At 41.3% G+C, this 27860-nt stretch overlaps 1 protein-coding gene across 6 annotated transcripts; it reads left to right on the top strand.

Annotated features, from left to right (window-relative positions):
• On the top strand, positions 1–27687 carry pou2f1b (POU class 2 homeobox 1b). Of its 6 annotated transcripts, none has more exons than XM_034694131.1 (14): positions 1–159; positions 12218–12283; positions 13590–13681; positions 16642–16812; positions 18311–18431; positions 18523–18614; positions 18718–18891; positions 19021–19162; positions 19330–19472; positions 19686–19868; positions 20012–20126; positions 20219–20546; positions 20666–20730; positions 21152–27687. In XM_034694131.1, the coding sequence occupies exons 1-14, from the start codon at positions 114–116 to the stop codon at positions 21421–21423; spliced, it is 2010 nt and encodes a 669-aa protein (XP_034550022.1). In that variant the 5' UTR covers positions 1–113; the 3' UTR covers positions 21424–27687. The 6 variants fall into 6 exon arrangements, with proteins under 6 accessions (XP_034550022.1, XP_034550020.1, XP_034550021.1 ...); XM_034694129.1 differs by having other exon boundaries at positions 2–159; positions 19321–19472; XM_034694130.1 differs by having other exon boundaries at positions 3–159; positions 19683–19868.
• Positions 27688–27860: the final 173 nt, after the last annotated feature.

Below are 27860 nucleotides of genomic sequence, written 5' to 3' on the forward strand. Positions count from 1 at the left end.
GTGCATGCATGCATGTGTGGGTGTGTGTTTGTAGGTGTGTGTTTGTAGGTGTGTGTGTGTGTGTGAGTAGCACTGGTAGGCTCAGGGCTGGGATTTCGGGTTAAATATTCAAAATGGCGGACGGAGGAGCAGCGAGTCAAGATGAGAGTTCAGGACCAGGTAATGATTACAGCATTTTACATATTCATACTCATATTCAAACTGTGTTGCTCACAATTTATGATAAACGGAAAACAGAGGAAACGCAGACTGACTCGCAGATGAGAATGGAAATGGATGCTGCTTTAGTTTTACACACAGAAAGCCAACTGTAATTTGACAGAGGAGGAAACGAGCTATTGCAGTGCGACGGCAAATTACATGGAAACATGCCTCCCCCCTTTGTGTGATTAGACGGCTGTACGCCGCTACATATTCATACCTCTGTCGACAAATACAGTTTAGCATATTTTATTAGTAATCGCCGACGTGACTCCAATTCTTAGATGACATATTTAGATATTTCGCTAACGCAGTTTGATTGAAATGATGATGCTACCAAGCTAGTTAGCTCAACTGCTAACGCTTGGCTTTGTGTTGATGCACACAGTGAAGGCGTGAAGCAGCCTTTGGAAGAGGTTTGCATATTCATTTATATGGAAGCAGGGAAGTGGCTGTGCTCATTTCTTTTGAGAAAACACATATAAATGTAGCAAATGTGGATTTAGTAAAATAACATATCTGTTTCTGTGGGCTCGATGTGGTTTTTATAGCCCTCGGTCTTTTGTGCTCGGCGCAGTGGAGCCACAGCAGCAGCAGCCTGTTGTGTTATTCATGCGGGCCTGCTTCAACCAGAGTGCGGAGTTCAGCATATTCCAGCAACCGAAGCTGGAGCTCATCCTACGAGGCACAATAACTGTAAACACAACTGTTTGTGACCGAAGAGCGTTCACTACATCTCGTGTTTTCACATTTCAGACGTGTGTTTTTCGAGCGGCTAACTAGCTAACGTCACCTTTCTCCAACTTGTCGTGGAGCTAATGTTTATTTACTGAAACTGAACCCAGCTGGAACAAATACAGCTGCAGATAACCTTTAAAGATGTTGTTTTCTGTGGTGGACAAAGTACACAGCGTCATTACTTAAGTCAAAGTATAGATACTCCTGGTCAAATAGTACTCTAATACAAGTGAAAGTTGATCCATCAGATTATTACTTGAGTTAAAGTACTGGAGTACTTACTTTTAAAAATACTTAAGTATTCAATTTACTTTTTAAAAATATCTCAAAACCTATTTTCACAAAGCATGAGTGCAGTCAAGAATGCATGGGTGTACATTCTGCTCCGTTATGTTTATCTAGAAAAGTTCTAGTGAAGTTACTACAAGCACAGATAAGTTTAAAATGTTCATCTGGAATAAAACAAGTGTGTTAGCTACAGACCTCCACACGCTTTCTCAGGTTAGATGTCAATGTTTGTAGGCTGGGATGAAGTTTAAGTGGTAAACAGATCAGAGATTTGCAACAATACAAATCTTTCTTTATTTCAAAAACATCAAACGTGGGCTTAAAATATGGTCGTGGTGCTCAGGTAGAGAATCATTATCCTTCTCAGTCATAGCCATCATTACCAAGACCGAATGAACGGACTGATCTGAATAATGTTTGATCTGCATTGCTCTACGCTCAACCAACGTACGGCTACACCAAATGGACAAACTACATGGAAGTACCTGAACAGTTTACTGTCTTAGGGATCCGATTTCAGAAAAGAAAAGGAAATTCATGAGCTGACTACAAACCAAACGTATTGAGTAACTAGAGCACTGATAGAAATGTAGTGGAGTCAAAAGTACAATAATTGTCTTCTAAATGTAGTGGAGTAAAAGTAATAAGTTCCCCCAAAAAATAATACTCAAGTAAAGTACTGATACTCAAAAACTGTACTTAAGTACAGTACTCAAGTAAATCTACTCTGTTACTGTCCGCCACTGCCAGTGGTTGCACTCAAACTACAGTTTCATTGAAGTTGGGCCGAGCACTTTCCTGCTCTTTAAGTGGGAGAATCTGTGAAAGGCGAGCTGTAAATCCACCTTATTGGAATATATTTTTATAAACACAACTTTTTATTGCTCCTGAATGAGCAGGTATTGCATCTTGTTTTCCATCCGCTGTCCCTTCGTTGTTGTAGGAGTTTTGACTGAGTGCGTCTGTGCTGAATACAAAGATTGTACCTGTGTATCCCCCCGGGCACAGGGAGGGGTGGTGAGGCCCACTTCCTGAAGGCCACAATAATAACAGGCAGGACATTCTTACTATTCACTCCACCGGTTTCATGGCCGGGCAAGACACAGCATGATGGCACTTTTTTTCCCCCCTCAGAGTAGATCTGTTTAGTTGGTGTAAAGGAATGCAAAGTGTGTAGTGTTACTGTATCACTGTACTGTACTGTCATGTATATACCATTACAGATGATAGGGCTGTATTATATGGATGCTTTACTTCAGAAGTTGTCTTGAGTCCCAGAGTCACTAACTTTAAACAATGAATGAAAAAAAGAACTAAGAGTTCATTGATATGTTTACAACTTGTGATTGATTTTAAATTATTTTGCTAATAAATTCACCATACAGTGCTATAGTATGAGAAGAAAAGGTAACAAATCTGTTATTCCCACTTCTTAAATGAGAACATTTTGTGCGGCCTTCATTCCTCTATGTCAGTTAACTTATAAATCTTAAACTTGTGAGCAAAACAGACACTTGACGACCCCTCGGGCTTTTGAAAACAAAGAGTTCATTTGCAAAAACAGTTAACCCACTTTTGAAAAATTTAAAAAATGTTTCCAAAAACACATTTTTTCTAACACTAGCTTTTGGTATGAACAATCAACTGAGGTTGGGTGGCTTTGACTAAGTCAAAATGACTTTACTAATCAGAGATATCTTGAAAATGCAACTTTATTAGCAATCTATATAAAAAAATATGTTTTTTGAAAATGTATAAAAACGGAGTTATCTGTTTTTGCAAATGAACTCCTCAAACACACATCAACATTTTTTTACTCTTTTCTGACATCATATTGATTAAGTAATTGATAGATTATGAAACAATCAACAGGTCAATCACCAGTGAAAACATCTGCTTCAGCCCTGTGAGACAATGCATCACGCTGCGACCATGTTGTCATGTATTGAAGTCTTTGGAGTGATAACACAGTTGTGATAGACATACCTACCGATATCAATCAATCAGTCAATCTTTATTTGTATAGCGCCAAATCACAACAAACGTTATCTCAAGACGCTTTTACAAACATAGGAGGTCTAGACCGCTCTATGTCAATATATATCTAATCTATCAGAATATATATCTAAAAAAAAAAAAAGAAATGTTCATCAAAGACGACAGATTGGCCATAATCCTCCTGTCAGCCACCACCTCCACAGGGTCCAGGACTGAGCTGGCCTTCTTCACCATACAGTGTGTTCAGTCTTGCTCTCCTGTATCCTGTCCGCCCACAGCAGGTTTAATCCTTCCAATGTGGCGTTTGTGTCCGGTGTTAGCTCTGTTAGCATGATGCTACTCTGCCAGTATTCCCTCTGGTGCTGGGTTAGCTCGTCCACCTTATCGTAGATAGATCTTACATTCCCCATAACGGTGGGTGGAAGGACGGGTCGATGTCGTCTTTTCTTAGCTTGCACCTCAATACCAGCATGTTGTCCTGGCCTCCTTCTCCTCAGCTCGCAGTGAACATCGGGTCTAGTATCGTTTAGCATCAACATGCTACGGGCAGCTCACAGCTGATCTCGTATGTAAACAACGTTACCATGGATACACGCAGGATCACTGGACACAGACAGGAACAAAAATAACAAAAACACCACTGCAAACGTAGCCAGTTTGGTGTCTATGGCTAACAAAATACAACATGCTCGAAATACAAAGATAAGTAAACAGATATGAAAAAAGGTCAAAAGAAGAACAACGAAGAGAGAGCTGCTGCAACAAGCAGCCACTCGAGTGGCACATGTGCATCATCTTTCATTCAATATATTCAGACTTATACAAGTTATAAGGATAAAAGTGATACCTTGATGAAAACGGCAGGGTGGTGTTTCTTTGCTAGTTTTTCTATTTTATAGAATGAATTTCAGCCTCTTCATGTGATTTAGATATTGTTCTTTGTTAACACATCATAGAAAATGTATAGCATACCTGCAATCACACCTGGGGGTTACTTAGCCCGTGATAAAGATATCATATTAGAGGCTTGGACTTTTTGCTAGGGCGGGGCAATAATTCAATAACCATAATTATCGTGATATAATTTTTTGTCAATATAAATATAACAAATGTTCGATTTAAAAATCAATATATTTAAACACACGTAATCCATAGTAACCTTAAACTGGAGTGCACTACTCACAACAATACTCTATAAATTGATACACAGCACACAATGTGATGTGTCTTTGTTGTAAATAACCTCAATCTGAGAAAAATAAGAATCTACAAACTAAAACTTCACAAAAATCTCATCTTTCACAAAAGACCTGCTCCCTGTCAGCACCATCAGAAATGATGGAAGCTTTTCAGAGAACTAAATCCAGATACAAGCTAACAAAGCATCTGATGTCTAAAACTTTCAAAAATCTGCCTTTAAATGTAAAAGAAATAATAATTTGATATTTATCGTGATAATGATCGATTTCGACTGATATGAAAAACTTTATCGTGATAACTTCTTTTACAATCTCGCCCAGCTCTACTTCTTGCTTGTGGTTTCTTTCACAAAGAAGTCATCAAAAAGGTGTCTGTGTGTAAAAACTTGTGGTACTATTGTTGCTGTGGGACAAGCTGTCCCATGATTATCCTCGTAAAAGTGCAGGCATATAAGGCATGCATTTGCATCCGAAAAATGACAATGTGATACACAACGAGACATACCAAGCTTAGAGAGTAGACTGTTTGTTAAGTTGCATTTTGTAAAAATTAAAGCCCTGTCTGAATTCTGGAAATAGCCGTGCATACTTAAAAATATATAATTAAGGTATTAAACAGGGCAACTTAAATGACAGATGAGAAGTACTTCTGTCATCCTCATACTTAGGCTACTTTTCTGGTTTAATTAGTTTTAGAGTTCCACCCTCATTCCAGCCTTGTAGTTCCATCATGAATATTCATTGGTGTAAACACAGTTGTTATGAATAATGCATCATTTGCAGTAATAAATTCAGGACATGCCATCTCAAAGCACTGAGCGGGCCTCCATGAAGGCTGCAGTCAGACAAGCTTTTTTCTTTTTTTATGACTGTGGAGGAGGAAAATCATAACTAACTAAGAGCTGTATGCTGTGCTCCAAACAGATAAATACTTGTTTCAGTTGATCTGTAGCATGACTAAACAATGCAAAGCAGAACATGTCTGAGTATGATTAAAGCAACAGAGAGCAAGCATTCTGCTGAAGTTTTACTTCACAGTGTTCAACAAGGTTTCTTACAACAAATTGAGACCAGGTTGACAGACAGATATGGAAAATCTGTTTTTGACCATACAGACAGGATCAAAGATTAAGTAGCACAGGTGTACAGTTAGTACAGGAGACGGCAACTCGAAGGCAAGGTAGCGTATGATTGGTGGTTGATCCACAAGTTGTTACATTTACAAAGCAACAATTGGCTTGTTTTTGCGGGAGAACGCTCAATCGCATGCCGATTTTATGATCTGTAAAAATTTGCCTGAATGTCATTCAAGATTTAAATTTCAGAGACAGTTTATTCAACATTAAACTGTAGAAAAGAAGTCAGTCTAATCAAATCATGTGCCTTCTCTCTGCTCAGCTCTGCATGGGAGCTGAGAGATGTGCCTAAAAACTCCACACAAAATCACACAGCTAAATTAATCACTCTTGGTTTGTTAACATGAGTTTAAACAGTGTTTTGACAATAACAGAGGCTTAAAGAAGCAGAACTTTATCAACATTCCTTTAAGTTGTCTGTCCCAGAATTTAAACATGCTACCTTTTTTGGGCTCCAAAGTCAGTTAAATAGTTGCAGATATTAAGCAATATCTGGCAGTTAGATTCTAGATTACAATGCTCCATTGCTCAATCCTCTCATTGGTGAAGTTCAACAAGTGACGGTGGCCTTCAAGGACAAGAAGCTCCTGTTGTGCAGTCTAGTTTTTACAATCAAAAACTTCTATCAGTACGAAAAAAATGTACGCTCAACTACAACCACTAAAAGAAACATGAACATGACTGTTAGTAGTTTGCCTGTTATGTGCTACTGTAGAAACATTGTGGTGCAAGATGGCAGCCATTGTGAAAGGGTACCCTTTTCTTATGTGCACATGTGTTCAGTCTAAGCTAACAACAGATGTTTATATGCAGGTGATTATACACTCATTTAAACATATGTGTCAATACAATTTCTGCCAAGTTTGTTCAGCTAAATGCTGCTAAACATTACATACTGTGCCATTAGAACAAGTTAAAAAAAACCTGGGTGAAGCACTTTGATGGTGAAAAATTGTTTGGTGGATGCAGCGAAATTACACATTTACATAACTGCATCTTATCTGACTTTCTGCTGCTGCTGAACAGGTTTTTTGATCTGTTTTGAAATGTGTCCAAATTTAAATCCCAGGGTTTTCCCCTATTCTTTTTAAAATTACTTTATTAAGATGGAAACAATTTCATCTTTTACAGACCACTGTTCTTTCAAGTACATTGCATTTTCCCCCATATTTTTTGAGTACATTAAATGAAAAAAGACATAGTTACAGTAAAATGATTCAAACTCAAACCAACCAAAACAAAATAAAACCATACAAAACAGAAGAAGGATCATTCAAATATTTATATATATGACAAAAAGTAGTGTTGTCCACCATTCAAGATACAAGGGTGCCTGATTTTAAGGGCTTTATAAGTTAGAAGAAGGATTTTAAATTCTATTCTACATTTTATTGGGAGCCAGTGTAGAGAAGCTAACACTGGAGAAATGTGCTCTCTCTTCCTAGTTCTAGTCAATACTCGAGCTGCGGCGTTTTGAACTAGCTGAAGAGTCTTTAGAGACTTATTGGGGCAGCCTGATAAGAGGGAGTTACAGTAATCTAACCTGAAGGTAACAAATGCATGGACTAGATAAAGTTCTACTTACAAATAAATCTGTTTAATTGTATTATTTTGGACGGATGTCTGCTTATAACAAAACATATTTATGCTTGGATATACCTTTCCATTAAATTACCCTCAATTCCCAGTTAATTCTCATAAATTCCCATGGCAAGTTTCCAATTTGAAATATTTCCAAAATTCCCCAGCTTAACTTTTCCACCGCTTTGCAACCCTAGATAGAAACAATTTTATCTTTACAGACCACTGTACCATGGGAATTAATGGGATTACACCAGGAATTTACTAAAAGCTCTTAATAGGGAACTTAAATATAGTTGGGAAAAATCTATTTAAGTATAATTAAATGTAGTTGGGGAAAGTATATTTATATATTCAGGTACGTTGCATTTTTCCCAATTTTTTTTTTTTTTTACATACGTTTAATGAAAAATGACATAACAATAAAATAACCCAAACTCAAAACAACCCAGTCAAAATAAAACCATACAAAAGGGAGAAGGAATTTTAAAAAGTATTGTTGTCCCCTATTGAGATGATTTCATTCCCCAGCCCTCCTTTGCACAGCACATCCAGGAGCCATGGTAATATCTGCAGTATGCTTCCTTCATTATGAGAGTGAAGACACACCTCATAGATAACCTACAGTTATGGCTTAGTGCAGCTTTCTAGCCAGTGGATTCACACTCCCACTCTTCATCCGGCAGCCCTCCTTGCCACCCTCTGGAAACTTCACTTTAATTTCCCTGGATTGAGTTTCCCCACTTAGCCTATAGACAGCTTGCTAATGACCACCCAAGAGATACCGACCACAGCAGCTCAGAGTGGTGTTAGCCTCATTACCGCTCATCAAGTTACACTGCCTCATGGATTTAGTTTGTTTGGTGGTTTGAGTTTGTACTATATGTTGTCAGGTTGTGACGGTTTTTATTCAAGAATTAATAGCTGTTTGGACATTCACGTTGAACTCACTTTAAAGCTTTCGCTTGTTGGCTAATTATTTCCCCTTTTAAATAGAAAGATTATCCGTCGTGACCATACATCCAATCCGTTCTAAAAATCGTCTTTGTGCTCCGGCTAGTCCAGAGGAGGAAAAGTGGTCCTGATGTATTCTGTGTTTATGACGGAGGATATAGATAGCAGGGCAGAATGTGGATGTGCTAATTAAGTTTAGCTCTGTCTCATGTTGAATCTCTCCGCTCACATTAACGACTCTGCTGTATTCAGCCAGCCTTCCCATAATACAGTGCTAATGAGACACCTATTTAAAATTCTCTATGCAGGGTATTTGTATAATGCAATGTTCCGCAGCAGAGTTTTGCAAACCGTTCATCCAAGTAACCATACATGTGTCGAAGTGCACGGCTGATAACCACCCTTTGTGCTCACTTCTGTCTTGTTTTCTCACTCGGCTGCATGATTTGTTTGCAGATAGAGGTCGAGAACACAGACTGGTGCCAGATTTCTTACAGTAGAGTGACATCTGTAGATCTCACGGTGGGCCCTCTCAGTAAACAGAAGGCTAGAGTGGGATCAAACACGGCTTTATTTGAGGAGATCAGCTGGGGAGTTGGCATGAAATGTAATACAGTGTCTTTATATCATGTAGGGCAGAGTACCTCTTCAGTTTACTCACAGCTTCTTAAATAGCAAGAGAAAGCTGCTTCGGTTATTTTTAACATTTTTGAATATTACATGTCAATGGACAAAAATAGGATTACAGATTGTTTTGAAGCTAATATATGCTAGTGATGCAACTTTTTCAACCCCTTTACAGATACTAGGCCAATACCAAACACCAATCTAATAATGGTGTTTTATTCATTAACTCTGTGACAAACTTACAAACGCTGCTGATGCTGCAAGTTAGTTCAAACTTTATTTGCATGGCGAGAAAAACCTCAAACAGCCCAAACTTTCTGTAGACAGGGGAGCACTCCTCTATTTGCTATAAGCACATTTTCTGTCTGATGCTTCAGAGTCATGACTTGGTATTGAATATCCACATGTAGACAGAAGCATTCAACTGAATAAGTCAAGTGTCTGCTCCATTTTCACTGAATCTAGCTGTTTGTATATCTTTGAGTCTGATATCGGTGAAGCTTCACCCCCCCATGTTTTTATATGTTTATCATTAAAATAATCAAAATGGAGTGCCGTTGGCCTAGTGGTATAAGCGGGCGTCATATATACAGAGGCTATAGTCCTTCTCACAGAGGTCCCAGGTTTGATTCCAACCTCAACCATGTACTGCATGTCCTCCCCCACTCTCTACTCCCCACATTTACTCTCTCTCATCAGCTATCCTATCCATTAAAGGCAAAAATGCCACAAAATATAACTTTAAAATAATCAAAATACGTAGCTATGAAAGGCCCTGTGCATAGGTTGTACCCATAGACTGTATAAATGATAGATGTAGTATCCGTGACGTCACCCATCTGTTTCTGAAGCGCTGTTTTGAAGCCAGTTGCGGGCAGGAGCCATATTAGAAATGCTGAACTCAACCTAACTACTCTGGAGCTAGTGTGAGGTAAAGAGGCGAGCTTTGAACCTCCTCGCCAACAGCTACAGTGATCTCGCCTGTCAATCAAGTCAGCTGTGCCTCTCATAATGGAAAGTCGTTATGTCAATATCTTCAAAATTGTCACATTAATAAAGAATGTACTCCCCATACAGTGTGTGCCAATTGAGAAATGAGCAATCCAGACTACACTTGTCTTTTGTACCAGGCTGTAAACATGTTTATTTCTGCTGTAAAGATCGGCTTTTATGAATTGGTGTGTATGTGGTTTTTGCGGTACTTCCGGAGCCTCAAGTGGACACTTGAAAAACTGCAGTTTTTACCACTTGTGCAATGGCTTCAATTCTCGCGGCCGAAGGTTGCTGCTTGGTTGCACCTCACTCCATAAAAGTGGCCTTCTGATGAGACGTTAAATAAAATGAGGCATTGAAGAAAAGTTGAAGCAGACATCCAAAAGTAAAGAAAAGCTGTCTTCTTCACTCCAAATGGTTTGTTATGATTTTTATTTTTAACAGTCAAACACATGAATTGGTGACTGATGTTCCCTTGCTGGTTTTCCATTTCATACTACAGTTACAGCATTGTGCTCCCTCTTGTTTTTTGGTCGGCATCAATGTAAATACTCCCATCAGGCACCAGCCGAGATGAAGCCGTTGATTGGAGCTTTATCCTGCTTTGCAGTTGTTTTTTTCTCACTCTAAGCCCATTCCCCTTAAGATCCACATTAAAGCCACACATTCCAGTCCAGTCTGTCAGACTCAGCGGACACCTGTGCAGAAACGTAGCAGGACTTTTTCCCTCCCCTGCGGTATAAAAATCTGTCACCCTGCTGGAAATGAATTTAAAAAAAGCTCCGGAATGAAATACTAATGGAATGTAAAGCTAATCTAAATATGCTAATCCCTAAACACTTCATAAACATAGACAGCAACAGCCCGCCCGCCACCCACTCTCTGTGCTCGCTCGCTGTGGAATGCTGTAGCCACAGGGGGTCCCGCTGTAATGACGGCTTGTGGTGGATTAATGTGGAGTTATTTATTTCCGATTGAGCGAGTCCCCCCCCCCTTTCCATTCCCTCTCACACCCAAGACCCCCCCCCCCCTCTTTCTCCTCGCCTCTCCTCCCTTCTCCTTTTTAGCAGTAAGGCCAGGTCCCCATGACTCCTGGAGAAACTCAGAATGAGCAGTCTTAGACGTCCTATTAATGCAGTCCGCCTTGCTTACAAGCCCAGACCACCGCCGACAGGCCTCACATTGCATTCTGGGATATCTTCAGCCCTTTACCTGCTCTTAGCTAATTACTTTTTTAGCCGTGCACTGGCACAATAATTGGTCTTGTGCTGCTGCCTCCCCTCCCTCTGCTGCACCAAGTGCTAGTTTGAGCCCCCCCCCCCCCCCCTGTTCTCTGTGTCGTCCTTATTCCCCTGTTTTTTATCGTCCTCCAAAAGCCATCCAATTAATATGCTAATGAGCTGATAAATATTTATAGGGGTTTAAATTATGCAGAAAGCTTTCAGAGCCCGGTGTGAAATGCGTCGCTCGCAGGACTTCAAAGCCTTGCATTGCTAACGAGGCAGGGGCAGATTTGCATACGGCTTTAATCAGCTGAATACTGATTACGCTTCATTATAGAGTTGCAGGGAGGGGAGCCGAGTTAGAGGAGGCCGCCAGCTGCACTTGTCGTTTGTTTCATTCCAGCAAGAGAGGGAGAGGTCGAACTTTTTCAGAAGTACAGACAATCTTGGCACACGGAAAAGAGAGAGAGAGAGTGAGCGAGAGAGAGAGGGTGCAAAGTAGGCACCGTAAGAGAGAGAGAGAGAGAGAGAGAGAGAGAGAGAGAGAGAGAGTGCAGCGCTATAAGAAAAGAAAAGAGTGCAGGGAGAAAGAGAAGGAGAGCTGTTTGTCTAAACCCTGTTGGCTTTCCCAGTGTGCGTTTCACAGCGTTGCTCAGCGAACCGTGCGCCGGACAGTGCCGCTGTGTCTGCGTGTGTGTGTGTGTGTGTGTAGCTCGGCTTGTATTGAACTCTGCCTTCGCTGCTGACCAGTGGAGAGTGAAGAGAGGGAGGAGCAGGCAGGGAAGAGGAAAGGGGGGGGGGGAGTGCCGGACACCCTGTCGGAGGGGTTTGCCCCGGCAGAGGCAGGTTTCCCTATGATAGGCTCTGCAGCCATGCTGGAAAACACAGGTGGAGCAGGAGCGGGTGAGTTTTTGAACGATGGAGCTGATGTTGACGCTGCTTGGGGGGGGGGGGGGCGCTTGTTTTGTGGATGAAGCGCGCTCAGAAGAGTTTGAACGTGTCAACAGTTGTGTGTCTCCTTGTGTTGTAGCATGTTTCTGTAAAGGCAGTTTGTGTCAGTGATTCATTCAGCCCAGTTCTGCTGCTTTGAATGGTGAATGTGACCGAATGTTGTTGCAGAGCATCTTTTTAACTATGCAAAACACTCAGTGACAAAAGTGTGCCGTCCACTCTTCCTCCTCCTCCTCCTCCTCATTGTCATCATTGTGACAGGGTTGTTGTCTGCAAAGACAGTGGGTGTGAGTTTGTCTCACTTTCTCTCTCTGTCTGGCTCTTCCAGATGCTAAAGTGAATAATCAGTCAGAAACTACTAAATGTGCAATGGAAAGTGGTGACGAGAACACCGGTGAGTGACCTCCAGCTCCTTTTTTTTAATTCCTTCTTTTTTGTTTTTAAACTGGAATAAACTGATGATGTGCTGAGTTTCACCTCCTCACTCAACAGGTTTCAAACTCACAGCCAGAGATAGAGCTTACACTCCAGTCCTGTGACTGTGACTGTCCACCTTTTTGGAGTATTGATTAAAAAAAAAAAAAGCATGGCACTTTTCCAAATCCTTGTGAGCGCTCCTCTTTGTCAAATGAAGTGTTTACCTTGAAGAGCCGCTCTTCTGATTGAATCTCACAGTAATTCGCTCCGTGTCGGCGCTCCAGTGATTCTGTGATACCAATTATCAAACGTGGAGCGAACATTGTAGATTGGATGCTCAGCTTTATCTTCCTGTTGTGTAATGATGAACTGAGTAAATATTAATGTCTGCTTCCAATTTTTTTGTGCATAGTCCATATTGTTAATAATTAATTCTGTGATGATTCACCGGCCTGCACTCAAACACATTCATGCAGCAGTGTTGAAACCAGCACAGTATATACTGTTATCTATATGAACATGTTGTCCTTGCAGCTTATGAGAGTTATATCTCATAAGTGTCCTTCTGCAGGTTAATTTAACCCACTAATATCATTTTTTTCTAGGGCTGCATGATATTGTTTTTTTTGTCGATATGCCGATATTTTACAACTCATGTAGCTGATACCGATATTTTTTTCCCGCACACCTAATTGCAGAGATCATCAATTCTCTTCTGTATTGGAATTAGCTTCCTAATTAGTATCCTACTTAAAACTTGGATGACGCTGACCTGAGACAAACATAACAATACCCACAACCAGGGCAAATTTGGCCAATTTCACAGTTGACATAGTAAGTAAACCTAACCTCTGTTCCCAGGGAACATGTGAAAAGTGCAACTGTACAGCAATGAAACCCACATTAAATAAAATGGTTTACTCTTTGTCAGTAAATGTGCCTGAATTAGTCAGCTACATGTCCCTTGCAGACTGCTGCTTAAATTCAAATTTAATTTAAAACATGAGCCCAACATGTGTGCAGCAGCCCATGATTTTATTGGTTAATTATATCGGCGGATATCAGCATAATAATGTGCCGATAATATTGTGCATCTCTAATATGAACATGTTGTCCTTGCAGCTTATGACAGTTATATCTCCTAAGTGTCCTTCTGCAGGTTAATTTAAACCACTATTATATTTTTTTTTTATCTTTAACTTTAAAAAAAGTGTACACTTATTGACAATAAGTCTCTGAACTTCTCTAACAACATGTTTCTTGATCTGTCCTTCTCTCTTCAGGGATCCAAATCAATGGATTGGACTTTCAGAGGCATACGGTGCCAACCACAAGTGCAATCACTAATGCACACGCACAAGCCCTCCTCCAACAGGTAACACATGCTGCACGCCCCTCCTCACACCTCTTTCATCCTCCTGTCGTTTTGCATTTTTTCACTGTATATTGATTTAGCTTTAAGTGTGCCGTAACAAAAGAAAAAAGGTGAAGCTCGCACCGAGGTATGCTCTCTCCTGCACTCACACACGCGTGCTCCTAGCAGAAAGAGTTCATTTAAATGAGCCAGGCTCTCCTTGTGTCGCCTGGCAACAAGGCAGATTAATCAACCCTGTATGCTAATTAGCTGCTCTGCGGTTGCTCGGAAACAGATGGCCGAGAATATGCAAATCTATGCAGAATTTACATGCACTGCATAACAGTTATTTTAATTAGCATCTCAACTCTCCCCTCCCTTTCCATTCACTCTCCTCGTCTCTGAAGGCTGCAGAACATTTTTAAAAACCCCACTTTCTCACTTCCCTTTGAATTCAAACTCCTCTCCCTGTTTAAAGACCCCAGGCTCATTTTTCAGATGGCAGCTGAAGTAGCGCAGAGATTTTTTATCTTCAATGTATTTTTAGTTTTGGGCTCATTTTTTGGCTGTTTTTCAAAGTTAATACATTTTGAATATTCATCCAGCTTGAAAGGATTTGACCAGTTTTATCTCACACTGTCAACTTGCCTGGTATTATTTAGGGGTGTAACGATTCATCCACTACATCCATGTATCGATTTATATTCCGGTGATCCGACTACATCGATCTGTGCTCGGCCAGTTGGCCTTCTGGACGACATATACCGATCTAACATCGTTTTAAAAGGTAATAAATTGTATCGATACTAGGAAATAACGCATTGGATTTAAGCACGGCAGACTTTATATGGATGTGTTTTTTTGCACTTTTAATGATAAAGACATTAAACGTTACTCAATTCAGGCTGCCTGTGTGTGACGTCATCGCCACGCGCCAGGCGACAACAAAACATAGCATGGCGGATGGCAGAGGAGAAGCCGGCGAGCGAGAAATTATCCTGCCACCATTGCGGTCCAGCAACACTTTGGCTTTTGCAAAGACGGAGATGTTCTAAATAAGGGTCCCTGTTTGTAGGATATGTTAAGGTCAATTAAAGTACCACAGCAACACGACAAATCTATCCAACCACCTACTAAGGCGCCATGGGATTTCACACAACATTTATATCCATAAATAATTTACACCTGATTCCCTTACAAGAAACAAGAGGAGTCTAGGACTGTCCAGTATCAAGGTATTTATTTCACAGTCACACTGGTTGAATTTTTTGGCTAAAAAGTTACTGAATCGTTTCAGACCGTATCGTTCTAAATGAACCAACATTGTCCTTTAATCGTATCGGCAACCATGAATTGTGATACCAATTGAATCGTTATTAAAAAGAATCGTTACACCCCTAGTATTAATTATAGTAAGATCTCCTCTAAGCCCCCCTTCCCTCCTCCTTTTTTGCTTCACCTCCACTAGTCTAAGGCGGAAGACTCGAGTGCACTTCCCACCTCCGTCCAGCAGAGCGTTTTGCCTCAAACCCAGCTAATGTTGGCGGGAGGACAGATTGCTGGAGTAAGTGTCCTGTTGCCTCATTGCTATGAATCAAATCCTAATCACACAGCCATGCATCTGGGGTTCCCCCATCAGCACGATGAATCCAGGCTGACAGTGTGGGTGATGACATGACAGCTTTGCTTTGATCCTGTGGCTCAGGCTTGGTGTCTCTTCTTCCTGTTTGCCTGCTCATCATCATCATCATCATCATGGTTGTCCAGCTGTGTCCACATTCCTCCATGGGCAGAAAATGGAGGGATGTGTTTGGACAGACACGTTTGGGTCCAACCGCACAACGCATTTCATATATCCATCCATGCTTTCCCTGAGAACAGTTTTCGAAACCAGACTGCGGCTGCGGTTGTCGTGCTATGTGGGGTTTTAATGTGTACCATGCATGTGGACTTGAGTTTGAACATGACATCAACATGTTCATCTGCACTTGTGCCTGGCTCAGCTGCATGAGTCTTCTTTTCATTTGACTGTCAGGGCTCATTTTAGTGTTGATACTGTAAAGTGTGAATACTTGATACCAAAATGAAAAGATAGATTTAAGAACAAGATGTTGACAAAAAGTCACACTCTGGTTTAATAATCTGCTCTTAAAGATGATTGATCTCATGACTGTACACTGAAAAGGCCATTAAAACAACAACATATGACACAGCCATTGTACTCAGTGAGTCTAAGCCGACACGTCAAGACTACTGTGTAGAATTGTTGGTTATATTTTGTCAAAACTTTCTTTTTGGTATCAAAGCCTTTCAACTTAGATATCGTGACAACACTAACACATCTAATCTCAATGATGTAACTAGAGCCGGGCGATAAATACATCTTTTATTCATTACATTTTTTATTTCAAGGCAACTTCTTAAAATAAAATTCAACGGCACAGAGCTGCCACTGACCACCTCCTCTGCTGTGTTTCAAAAACATGGACACTCTAGACTCCGTAAGTCCGAGCAACACAAGAGCTTGTGCTTGTACATAGGTATAATGCCAATGTGGCAGCGTGTGCGAGCACTAACTAAAGAGGAGTGTAGTGATAAAAATGGCCTCCTCAGTCATCTGGGAGTGATTCAGTTTTTGTTTGAGCAACTTCAAACACCTATGGTCCTCTGAAATAAGTCCATGACATTTTAGAGCGACAGTAGACTGTTAATTTAAGAAGAACACAGTCCATAGAGAGATGCGTGTGATGCTGTGAGCTGCACAGAACAGCAGAATTAACACCAGCAAAAGCATTACACATCATTTGTAGTGAAAAAATAAAGGTCATAAAGTTTTGTCTTCATCACCCAGCTCTAGAGTTAGAAGGAAACTAGTGTGTCAAAGTGAGTGTTTCTGTCTGTTCACCCCTCACTCTCATCCTGACTTTGTTCACCGTCTCTCTTTCTTTCTTCTTTTCTGTCTGTCTTCCTTGGCTCTCCAGTTGACCCTGACCCCAGCGCATCAGCAGTTGTTGATTCAGCAGGCTCAGGCTCAGCTCCTGGCCGCCGCCGTGCATTCAGCCAGCCAGCAGAACAACGGGGCCAGCATCTCAGCCTCTGCAGCCACCCCCATTACCCAGCTGCCCCTGTCGCAGCCCATCCAGCTCGCTCCGGTAGGTCACATCACCTCACATACCTAACAGGTGTTGACTGAAACTGAGACTACATCCTCGTTTATACAGATTTAAAAACTGATTGTTTTTCTCTGTTTTCAAAAATAATTCTGTCCACACCAGAGTAGTTTTTGAATATTTCTCTGTCCACATGACAAAGCTGAAACACTTGAAATGCCTACAAAAGCATGTTAGGCCAGTAGGTGGCAATGATGTGTAATCAATCCGTCATGTCCAACACCGTAGATGAACATTGTGCATCATTGAGCATCTTCTTGTAAACAGTGTTATTTAATAAAGTGTCTACAGAGTTAGAGTTTATATTGAGAAAGAACAGCGAGGTATCCTTGTTAACATGCAATGACATCTAACAGCATTGAGCAGGCGTAAACAGGTAGCCTGCTATCTTGCTGTATGAGATAATGACATCAGTGAGTTTTTAAAAATCTCCACCCTGGATTGTGTTTTTTTAAGACTTCTGCTTTCAGTGACCTAAAGCTCTGATACAAGGACAAAGCCCAGAGAAAAAAATCTGCATTTTTACAAATATTCACAAACATGTGGGCGGGGCCTAAATGTTAAATTCATCACTCAAATCCAGATTATGATGTTTTACTCAAATTCTGTAAGTAGAATGATTTCCACATTGAGTTCACAAAGCAATAAAGGTGTATATTAGATCAACTTTACTGAAAAGAAAGTGAGGAAAAAAAATTGCTGTCCGTAAAAAAACAGCTTTATTTTTCAGTTCAGTAAATGTCATAAACAACCAATAAAGCTTAGTTATGGCAAATTCTATTCTGTGCTCAGAAGACAGCTAACATCATCATATGTATGTCACATGAAGGATTCAAGTTTGTACTTGGAACTTTTATTTATTATATACTTTTTGGGGCTTTTGCAGCTTTTTTCAAAGAGGGGAGGACAGTGGATAGAGCAGGAAACTTGGGAAGAGTGGGGGAATGACATGCGGGACAGGGACTCTGAGCTGGAATCAAACTTGGCTCCCAGGGCACGCATTTTAACCATAAGGCTAAATCAGCGGCCAAAAATTGTACATTTTTAGTTATGCAAAAATGATTGTGCTGAAACACACATCCAAGGTGTTCTTAAAAACGCACTACAATTCAGACTCTGAAGATATGCCAACATCGATATGTTAGTCCCTAACTTTATCTGCACCTTAATAATAATGTTCACACTGTCCGTGTGCTGCAATGAGTTTTTTCCCTTTAATTCTTAATATATTTTAATCAGGATTAAAGTAAAACTGCATTCATAAACACACACACTGTATCAGAGTAGATGAACAAACAGAGACCACATACAGTATGCTACATATGAGGAGCAGCTGCAATGGCACCACAACAACACATGGTGTGTGTGTTAGGTCGCAGTCAAAATGTGGTGATGTTGTGATTTTGTCTGATGAATGTTATACATGCCTTTTTATTCTGTTGGTTATTTTGGAAAATCATACATCATACATTTCTCGCAGCAGCTACAGCAGCAGAATCTCAGTATGCCACAGTTCCTTCTGCTGCAGCCTGGCCACCCGATCGCTACGCCGCTGCAGTCCACTCAGTTCATCATCTCACAGACGCCGCAGACCCAACAGAGTGAGCCATACACCTGCACCTCTTTTATTTGTTATTTCCCATTGTGTGATTCTGGTTTTATCTGAACTCTAATCTGTCTGTCTCTCTGTAGGCATATTGCAAGCCCAGAGTCTTCTAACTCAACTACCTCAAAGCCAAGCTAACCTCCTGCCGACTCAACCAAGCATCACCCTTGCACCTCAGGTTGGTAACACCTCTTTTATCTGAAGAGTTATCTTCGCAGTTTTCAAAACTGTTTTCGTAGTGGTCGTTCTCACGCTGTTCTGTATCTTGCCGTTCTCTGTAGCCTGCAACTCCAACCCGCACAACAGCTGCCACACCTATTCAGACCCTGCCCCACAGTCAATCACCACCCAAACGGTTGGACACCCCTACTCTGGAGGAGCCAAGCGATCTGGAGGAACTGGAACAGTTTGCAAAGACCTTCAAACAGAGGCGTATCAAACTGGGCTTCACACAGGTGTGTTTTAAGACTGATTTATTAACGTGTGACTACGCTTAGATTCATGGTGCATGTGGCATTCAAAAGTTTACAGGTGAGTCTTTGGTTTCATATCTTTTGCATTTCTGTGTTCTCGTCTGTGATCAGGGGGACGTTGGCCTGGCCATGGGGAAACTGTACGGAAACGACTTCAGCCAAACGACCATCTCTCGCTTTGAGGCCTTGAACCTGAGCTTTAAGAACATGTGCAAACTGAAGCCACTGCTGGAGAAGTGGCTCAACGATGCAGGTTTGTCCCTGAACCCACCTGAATGAGCAACACTGACACTTTTAACATACATACTGTTCTGGATTGATCTTTTGTGATGTGCAGAAGGAAGCCTGAGTTGTGTAGTATTTTTTCAGGACCTTGTCTTTACCTCTCCTCCCCTCTTTGTGTCGGTGCTGTTTGTGCAGAGAACCTGACATCTGACCAGGCCCTGTCCAGTCCCAGCGCTCTGGGCTCCCCCATGGGCATCGAGGGCATCAACCGCAGACGGAAGAAGAGGACCAGTATCGAGACCAACATCCGAGTGGCCTTAGAAAAGAGCTTTCTGGAGGTTAGAAATTCAAATTCCAAAGTTAGACATATCGATCCAATTGGGACAATAGAACTTTTTACTTGTGGGCATAAAGTACCTTAGGTATCATGCTTAAATGTTGATCAAGGTTACATAACTAATTTAAGATGGTATTTATTTAAAAACGACAAAAGATGGTAGTTCCTTGAGTGCTCACAGGGAATCCCTGGCTCTTTTGCCCGCTTAAAGCAGAACCAAAAACCTACCTCTGAAGAGATCACCATGATCGCCGACCAGCTCAACATGGAGAAGGAGGTGATCCGGGTCTGGTTCTGCAACCGCCGGCAGAAAGAAAAGAGGATTAACCCCCCGAGCAGCGGCAACAGCGGAGGAGGCAACCCCATCAAAACCATCTTTACTCCCAGTAGCCCTTTGGTAAGGACGAACATGCTCGCACCTCTTGGTTTTTAAAAGATCTCTCTCAGATGGGGGTACATTCTTCAGTCTTGCCAAGGTTTCAGTGGGACTTAATGTTTTTTTGAAGCTCATTCAATTCCCCCTCTTCCTTCCCTGCCCAGGTGGCCAGCACAGCAAGCCTTGTGAACAGTCCAACTATTAACACACCCACCACTCTGACTGTAAGCACAGTGATGCCTCTCACCAGCAACAGCGTCTCCAATCTGTCTTTCACAGGTGTGTTTGTGTGTGCGTACCCTAATGAAACTGTCCATCCAGTCACCCAAAATCAGACTTTTAAGGTTAACTTGTGTTTTCTCTTCTCAAAGGCACAAACACGGCGTCCGTTATCTCCACAGCACCCGTGGTCACCACCACAACCAGCTCCCCATCTTTAAGCCCGTCGCCAACGACAATTCAGTCCACACACACCACAGAGAGCAAGCTCGGCACCCAATCACACACCATCCTCAACCACGTCCCAACATCACTAGCCACCACCTTAGGGACGAGCCAGGTGATGGTGGCGTCTCCGGGGCTGTCTGCGGCGCTGCAGGGTGCTGCCCAGTTACAAACCAGTGCTAGCTTTGCCGCTATGGCCGCTGCTGCTGCAGGGCTCAACCCGGGACTGATGGCCTCCTCCCAGTTCGCTCCAGGGTCAGTCACATGATACTCAAACAAGACTGATTATTAATATCTCAATGGTGTCCTTTCTGAATAATCTGAATGCATTTGAACAATAATTAATAATGTCTGTGTTTTGTTTGTGTGTGCAGGGGGGCCCTGCTTAATCTGACTCCTGGTGGCCTCATGAGTAACAGCACCCTGGCTACCATTCAAGGTATGTGAAGCAGCTCTGTTTGTATTAGGTTAGGTTATCCAGTAATGCTACGTTTGTGTGAGTGTGTGCGACTTTTGTTGCTAACTCGTAAATTAACAGAGACTTCTCAATAGACCGCCTCCCCCCACACAAATTCACCTTATATCACCTGCAGAGCATGTGTCAGACACTTGTCCGAACTTGTACATGAGTGGGAAGATGCAAACAAGCAAACAAAACAACAACCCTGAAATGGTTGGCAGCCTGTCCATGTATTATTATTAATAATAATAATAATATTAATAGCTCGTGATGTCTGTGAGGCAATTGAGTAAACAGGGCGTTGCTGCCTCTGTTTGGGAAAAACTACCATATATTTAAAATAATCCAGCATATTAAATGTCTCCCTGTCTAAGTACACTAACTCAAATCTCCTCTGCAGCTCTGGCATCAGGCGGCGCAATTCCCATCACCTCTCTGGATGGAAGTAACCTGCTCTTCGCCAACACTTCTGCCGGTAACACGCCCAACCTGGTGACCACGCCGCTCTTCCTGAACCCCCAGAACCTGTCGCTGCTCACCAGCAACCCCGTCAGCCTGGTGCAGGCCGGGGCAGGGGGGCTGCACGTCACCACCGACGCTCATCATCAAGCCACCACGGCCGCCGTGCCTGTGCAAGCCTCGACCATAACCACTGCCTCCAAGGCTCAGTGAAGCCGGCCGGGGGCGGTCCGGCGTCCTGAATGAACGCCCTGTTCCTTGCGTCGTGCACTACTCTTATCACACCACGTAGGGAGCAGGGGAATCTGTAGGCTTCACTAACCACCCCACGTTCTTTCCATTGTATCTATCATTATTTAATCCTTTCTGCTGCCACCAAAAAGAAAGCAGCCTCAGATGAGGTTGTGTTTTTTTTTTTTTTTTTGGTTTGTTTCTTGTCTTTTATTTTATGATCGATGGATGTTTTTTTTTGTTTTTGTTATTTTCCACAAACAGTAGCCAGATGGACTCTGTTGTTGGCCTGTTTTGCTCACGAACCTTGACAAGTGTCCAGGAAGGAAAAAAATCTCCTCGGCACCATCAAGCTTTTCACATTTTGTACATATATATCCTCCTCTTTCCAGGTCAGAGTTTTCTCTGAAATACTTCTAACCAAAAACTTTAGGATTTTTCTCTTTTAACATTCAAACTAAACTGATTTTACTACGAATTTTACAATACTCATCATCACTAATGGGGGTTTGTGTGTCGCCCCATCTTTACTTATCTCTTTTTAGTTTGTTTGTTTTGACAGGCCTTGACGTAAATCATATCAAATTTGTATTGTAGAGACCTTTTTTCTTCAACTTTTGCTGTCTATATTTTTGACATTCAGAACTTTGTAAGTCTAATATTAAGTTAAGAGTTAAATATCAATTTTTAATCGTGGTTATAAGGCTTTAAAAACAAGTAATAAGTGGCCGATATAAAGGTTATCATTGCTTTAAGAGCCGGAGGGACCATTGGGTCTCTCTGAGTCTCTCTTTCTGGAAACACTGACTTTTACACTTTGCTGCAGTGGCTAAGTATCCGAGCAGCTTTTGTAAAACGGCGGTCTGGGTGCGGATCATTGACACTGATGGAAACTTACTGAAAACGTTGCAGTGAGAGCTTTAAAAAGAGCTGCAGGCATGCAGTCCTGTGTCTGATTGAGGGTGATTTGTTTTGGATGGTGGTCCAATGGATAACTGTATATTATGTTTGGGTTCAGAGGTAGAAACTTAAAGTCTGCATGTGTTGTCTTCAGCTCAGGCAGATACTGAAGAGTTCAGTACCTGCGTGATCCACGAGGCTCTGTGGCTGACCGGTCTGTTAATGTGAGGACTCGTCAGTCGTCATGGCCTTCATACCAAATGTTTGGTGGCTTTTGGCTCGGTGGGGTTGTCGTGTTGTGTTGTTTTCTTTTTTAATAGTAGTACCGTCGTATCTACTTGTGCACAGTATCTGTACCAAAAAACTGGATTGATGAGCTGCAGTCTGCCTGTTTTGAATGAACTTCTGTCTTTTCTTTTTCCTGTCTGCAGTCATCTGACTGGCTTACGTACTTTAAGATATACCAAAAATATTTGTTAAAATAATTGCTGTGTAGTCGGTGTAGCTTAGTCTAGTCAACATATTTATGAGTACAGAATCTCACTTCATCGTCAACAGTATATAGAAATGCAATATTTTGATGATAATTTCCAAAGATGACCTTTTTTGTTGTTTTTTTGAATTTGACAAAGTGTCTCATGGCTCAGCTTTTCGATTGGCAGCACAACTGACCAAAAAAAAAAAAAAGGGGGTTGTGGGGTTGGGCATGAGACAGAAGTTTCTTTTTACTCTTTATGAATTGGTTTTTAATACTGGGGCCTCGCCCCTAATGCCTGATCCTGGTTTTCTTTGGGCCATTTGATGGCTCCTTTTCCTTTCGACAGTTTCAGTAGCAGTTTTTGGCTTTTCTGAAGCATAGTGGAAAGCTTCTGTTTTTTGGTTTTGTACTAAGATTCAGCCATAAAACAACAGCTTGAACCAAAGTGGATTTCCTCAGTAGTTGCTGTGCCTGTTCCAGCACGGAATATGTGTACAAATGACTCCACACTGCTGATAAATGATTTTTATTTTCTCCCACTTTCACGGTCAACACCTGATATTCCTGATTTGGTGCTGCTGGATGAGGATTACACAAACTTAGCTTTAACAACCTGCTGCTGGTGCTCCTGGTGGAGCTGAGCTGTTGAGAGGCCTGCATGCTTTCTTATAGCTTTATGACTACATCCTGTGAAAATCAGGGTTTGTAGTTCTTTTAGACCCTTCTGTGTGGAGGGCTCATTTATGTAAATGCATAGTTGATCATCAGATAACATGCTCCCGCTTCCTCTCTGCGCCACCATTTTGAACCAGCATGCTACGAAACAATATGCTGCTCCCCTAAATCTGTCCGTGGACTCTGAAACCTGCCAAATTATCTCAGCCGACGCAGAGTCGGGCTAAGTGCTGTTAATGTGCTTCACATTCAGCTAAACCCCACATAAAAGCAGCAGCGTTCTGCCGCTTGAAGATAAAAATGAATTACAACACTGAGACTGTAAGCAGCAGAATTTGTCCACGTCCTCCTCTTGTCTACTTCTTTTCTGTTGTTGAATAATTTTGACTGAATATACCTCAGCAGCACTTAAACATAAGGTTCACTTTTAGACATTTCTGTGTATAGAACAGTGTAGAATGTATAAGTACTGTCTGGCTCGCCATTCAAAGTTTATACTGAAGAACCATACATAGGAAACATACAGAAAAGGACAACCTACTACTGCTATTTTCTAGTACTACTATTTATGGGGTATTTCCAGGTTTAGATATTATTTTGAGATCCTTCTTGCCAAAGTAAAAGCCTTTCTCTTTGCAGCTAGGCGGGTGTCGGGCTGCTCATGTTGCTGGTTTCCCTGTCTGTAAGGCCACGGCGGGCCTGTTCCTGTGCTGTCCGTACGCAGTCACTAAAGAGTCAAACGCGTGCTAGCAAGATGAACCAGTAGCCCTCGGCACCATAGGATGTTACTGAAATATTTATCTGAGGAAAGACTTAAGAATTAGAGAACTGATCTTTTCTTAATTCTATACATATAAATATATATATAAACACTTGTAAGATATTCATATTTTATATTTGAACCAGTATGTTATCAAGACTGAATGTAGTGTTTATCATGCTTACTCAAAACCCCCCTAAATCTTCCTTTTTTTATGATTGCAAAAGAGCAATTTTTGTTTAAAAATGTCAAGACCAAAAATATGAGAGCAAACGTGAGACCACGCTTCGAAGGTGCGTGAGTCGCTGACACCTGTGAGGGTTTTCCTTTATTTTTTTTAAACAGGAGAATCTTGTTCTCCTGAAATATCTGATCTTAACCTTTTCATAGTTTTTTTTGTTGTGCTTTTTGGGTTGAGTCGTTGTGGACTTGATTTGTTGTGCTGTCTTTAACAATCAGTTGTTTTTTTTTAAATATTACTTTATGCCTTTAACTGTTTTGTATAGTGTGAGAGGGCAAGATCACTGGCTTTCTTAGTTTTGACAAAAAAAGATTAACATTATCATTTATGCCTTATTGTTACGTAGAAGACATGAGCATTGTAGCATTACTGTGTGTGTGTGTGCGTGTGTGTGAGAGAGGGCTTGAGCATTGAGCTCACCTGGTACATTGTTTCCACTGAAACATTACAATGTACTTTGGGCATTTCAAGCGTGATTATGTTGCTACCTTTGTTTTTTTAGGTGTGACTCTGACAGGTGGAGGATACCTGTGAAAAAAAGCTTTACTAATAATTCCAGCAGGTGTGTGTGTGAGTGAGTGTCTTAAAACGAAAGACTAGGGAGGGCAGTCTGCAAACCATTATGGTTTCCCCCATCTTCCAGCCGATATTTAAAAGCGATTTTAAAAAAAAGAAGAAAGATGACTTAGATTTCTCTTTGTCCAATCAGGGGTCTGTATTCGTATACTCAAGTTTTAAAGCGAGCCAGTGATGTTAAACACAGGATAACTCTCTGTTCTAACTGATGATCTCTTTTGACACTGGCTTTGCTTTAAAGCTCAAGTATCATGAGATTACACTGACATTTTGTAAGAATCTGCTTGTGGATCAGCCATCAAGTTGATAGTAAGTTGACCCACCACACTGGTTTGCTGGTTTTGAAACGATGACAAAGATAGTGTGGAGTAACAGAAAGGCAAAATGGAGCTGTTGTATACCTCATTTATAACTCAAGATTGAGTGAAACCTGCTTTAATCTACTTAAGAAATAAAAACATTTAAAAAAAAAATCTCAAAAAAGGTGAAAATACACAAACTTGTGTCAGTGGAGAAGCCCGTTCATACCTGTGCTTTGTGAAGGGTTGTGCAAAAAAGCTACCACAAGGGGGAGACATGCTACATACCAATACTTATGAATGTCTGCTGTTTTTCTTTCACAGTTTGAGGTTTTAATGCTGCACACTGATTGGATGGCAATTCAATGATGTAACTTGAGTTATTGTATTTTTTCTCTCACTGTCATTTAAAAGTTACTTTTTGTTTTGAGAATAGGGCATCCCTCAATGTTTGAACACTTTAAGTTTGACAATCCTTTTTTATTGTTTTTGTTTTTTATGACCAGGTCCTGGTATGTTCATGTCTTCCCCTCTTTGTCGCGTTGTCACAACCCGTTCTTGCTTTCCTGTGGTACCAACATTAACCAAAGACTTATAACTTGATTGTATACGAACGAAACCATCTTCCCCTCGCCCGTCCCCGCCTCTGCCGCCCTCTGCTCAGCATCAAATCCCGGCTCGCACGCTCTCTCCCTCAACTTGTCTCTCAAAGCTTTTTATTGCATGTGAATGTGTATCCTGGAAAAAACAAAAAACAAAGAAAGACAAAAAAATATAAACATGCTCCGGCAACCTGTCGGTGCTGCGGTTTCAGTGCCTGTGGGCGGGGACCAGAGAGGAGAGGGGGAGGGGTTTGAAACGAGGCTGAGCGGGCTTCTCTGACACACATGAACCGATCCGGTGGTAGCTGGGTGATGTTTGTTAATACACACTGTGGGTTAATCCTGTGCACACTGTACCTGCTCAGGACTTGTGTATGTTTGTCCATTTTTGAGCGCTGTTGCTAGGATGCCCAACCCTCCCTTTCCCTCTTTCTCCCTCTTTTCCTCTCTCAAAGACTGTGGTGAAAATGCTCTTCCTGCCTCTCATAACGAGTCTGTCTTCTCCTCTCAATCTCTAGAGTCCTAAAACATTACCCTGTTGTCTCCAGGAATACACATCCTGCAGTTGCTCAAACTCACTGCTGTCGTCCCCCCCCCCCACCCCCCCCCCCCCCCTCCCTCCTTCATTCTCCTCTTTCCTTCATCTCTTCACTACAGACTCTGATCAGCTGTGACACTATGCATCATGGTCCGTCTCTCTGCACGGACCGTGTCCCTCTGGCTCAGACCTCTGGCCAACGGGCTTCAGTGACACTTTGTTTAAATGCTTTACTCCAAGTGTAGGTTGTAGGACCTCACAAGCGCTATCCCAAAGCAAAAATCCAAATATTTAACTTTTGACAAATGCAGATACCAAAGATATCTCTCTGTCCTGTGTCTCTCTCTTTGTTCCTCTCTTCCTCTCACCCTGCAGCATGTGTATTAAGAGACAAACCCAGCACTGGCTTTAGTCCTAGCCTCAGTAATTCCAAAGCTTAGATGTATATTTTGGTATATTTCTGAGAAAAACTTGCGTGAAAAAGCGTCTGTTTCTCGTTTGTTTGTTGTAATCTCTTTTTTCTGTCACAGCATGGAACTAATTGCAGAACTGTCTTACTCTTGGTAGGTTAAAGATATAGTATTTTTGTATGTTTTTGGGTGTGTTGTGTGTGATTATCAGTTCACAGCCCAAGTGACCATGGCTTTCAACAAGAGAAATAAACAAAGGAAAAAAAACAAAACAAAAAACAAAAAAAAACAAGAAAAAGAAAATGCCAACCATGTACATACTTTGTCTGTGTATTTCAAGAAATGCATTCTGTAAACATCTACTACTCATGTTGTGGAAGCTTGGGCTCATCTAAAGGAATGTGTCCTTGTTTTTTTATTTCCCTGTTATCTTATTCTGCAGTCTGATAAAGAAAATGTCTTTTCAGGACTCTAATGTATAGAGTCCTGGTAACCATCATGGACAGAAACACTGAGGGACACTGATCCGACTACAAGTAAAAAAAAAAAAAACCAAACAAAAACAATGCCACCATCTATGGCGGCATAGAACTGAAAGATTGTGTAGGAGTTTTAAGTATGTGAATCAGGATACATAGTAGATTTTGATGCATTTGTCTGCTGTATTTTTGTTTGTTTTGTTTTTATACACATATAAAGATAATCTTTTACTGTTAATGTACAGTTTTCTTTTGTTGTAAACATCATTAAACCATTTTCCAAGTGTTTCGATATGTGCGTTGTCTTTAATGGGATCCAGTAACACGACAGAAATTATTTATAACATTCACCATGCTGACATCACAGAAACTACATATTGTACTCAATCGGCAACCTCCGGTCTAAAAATATGAGTCCAATGCGGAAGTGCTAAAAACTGCAGTTCATCGAGGATCCGCTT

The sequence above is a fragment of the Notolabrus celidotus genome, chromosome 10, assembly GCF_009762535.1.
Source record: "Notolabrus celidotus isolate fNotCel1 chromosome 10, fNotCel1.pri, whole genome shotgun sequence".
NCBI lineage: Eukaryota > Metazoa > Chordata > Actinopteri > Labriformes > Labridae > Notolabrus > Notolabrus celidotus.

What these genes read in the sequence shown, in the direction of transcription:
- pou2f1b (XM_034694126.1), top strand. Translation starts at nt 114, where the DNA reads ATGGCGGACGGAGGAGCAGCGAGTCAAGATGAGAGTTCAGGACCAG. An exon ending in GCATCACCCTTGCACCTCAG is followed by an intron (nt 18,615 to 18,717) that starts GTTGGTAACACC and finishes CGTTCTCTGTAG; the next exon opens with CCTGCAACTCCAACCCGCAC. An exon ending in CACCCTGGCTACCATTCAAG is followed by an intron (nt 20,731 to 21,151) that starts GTATGTGAAGCA and finishes TCTCCTCTGCAG; the next exon opens with CTCTGGCATCAGGCGGCGCA.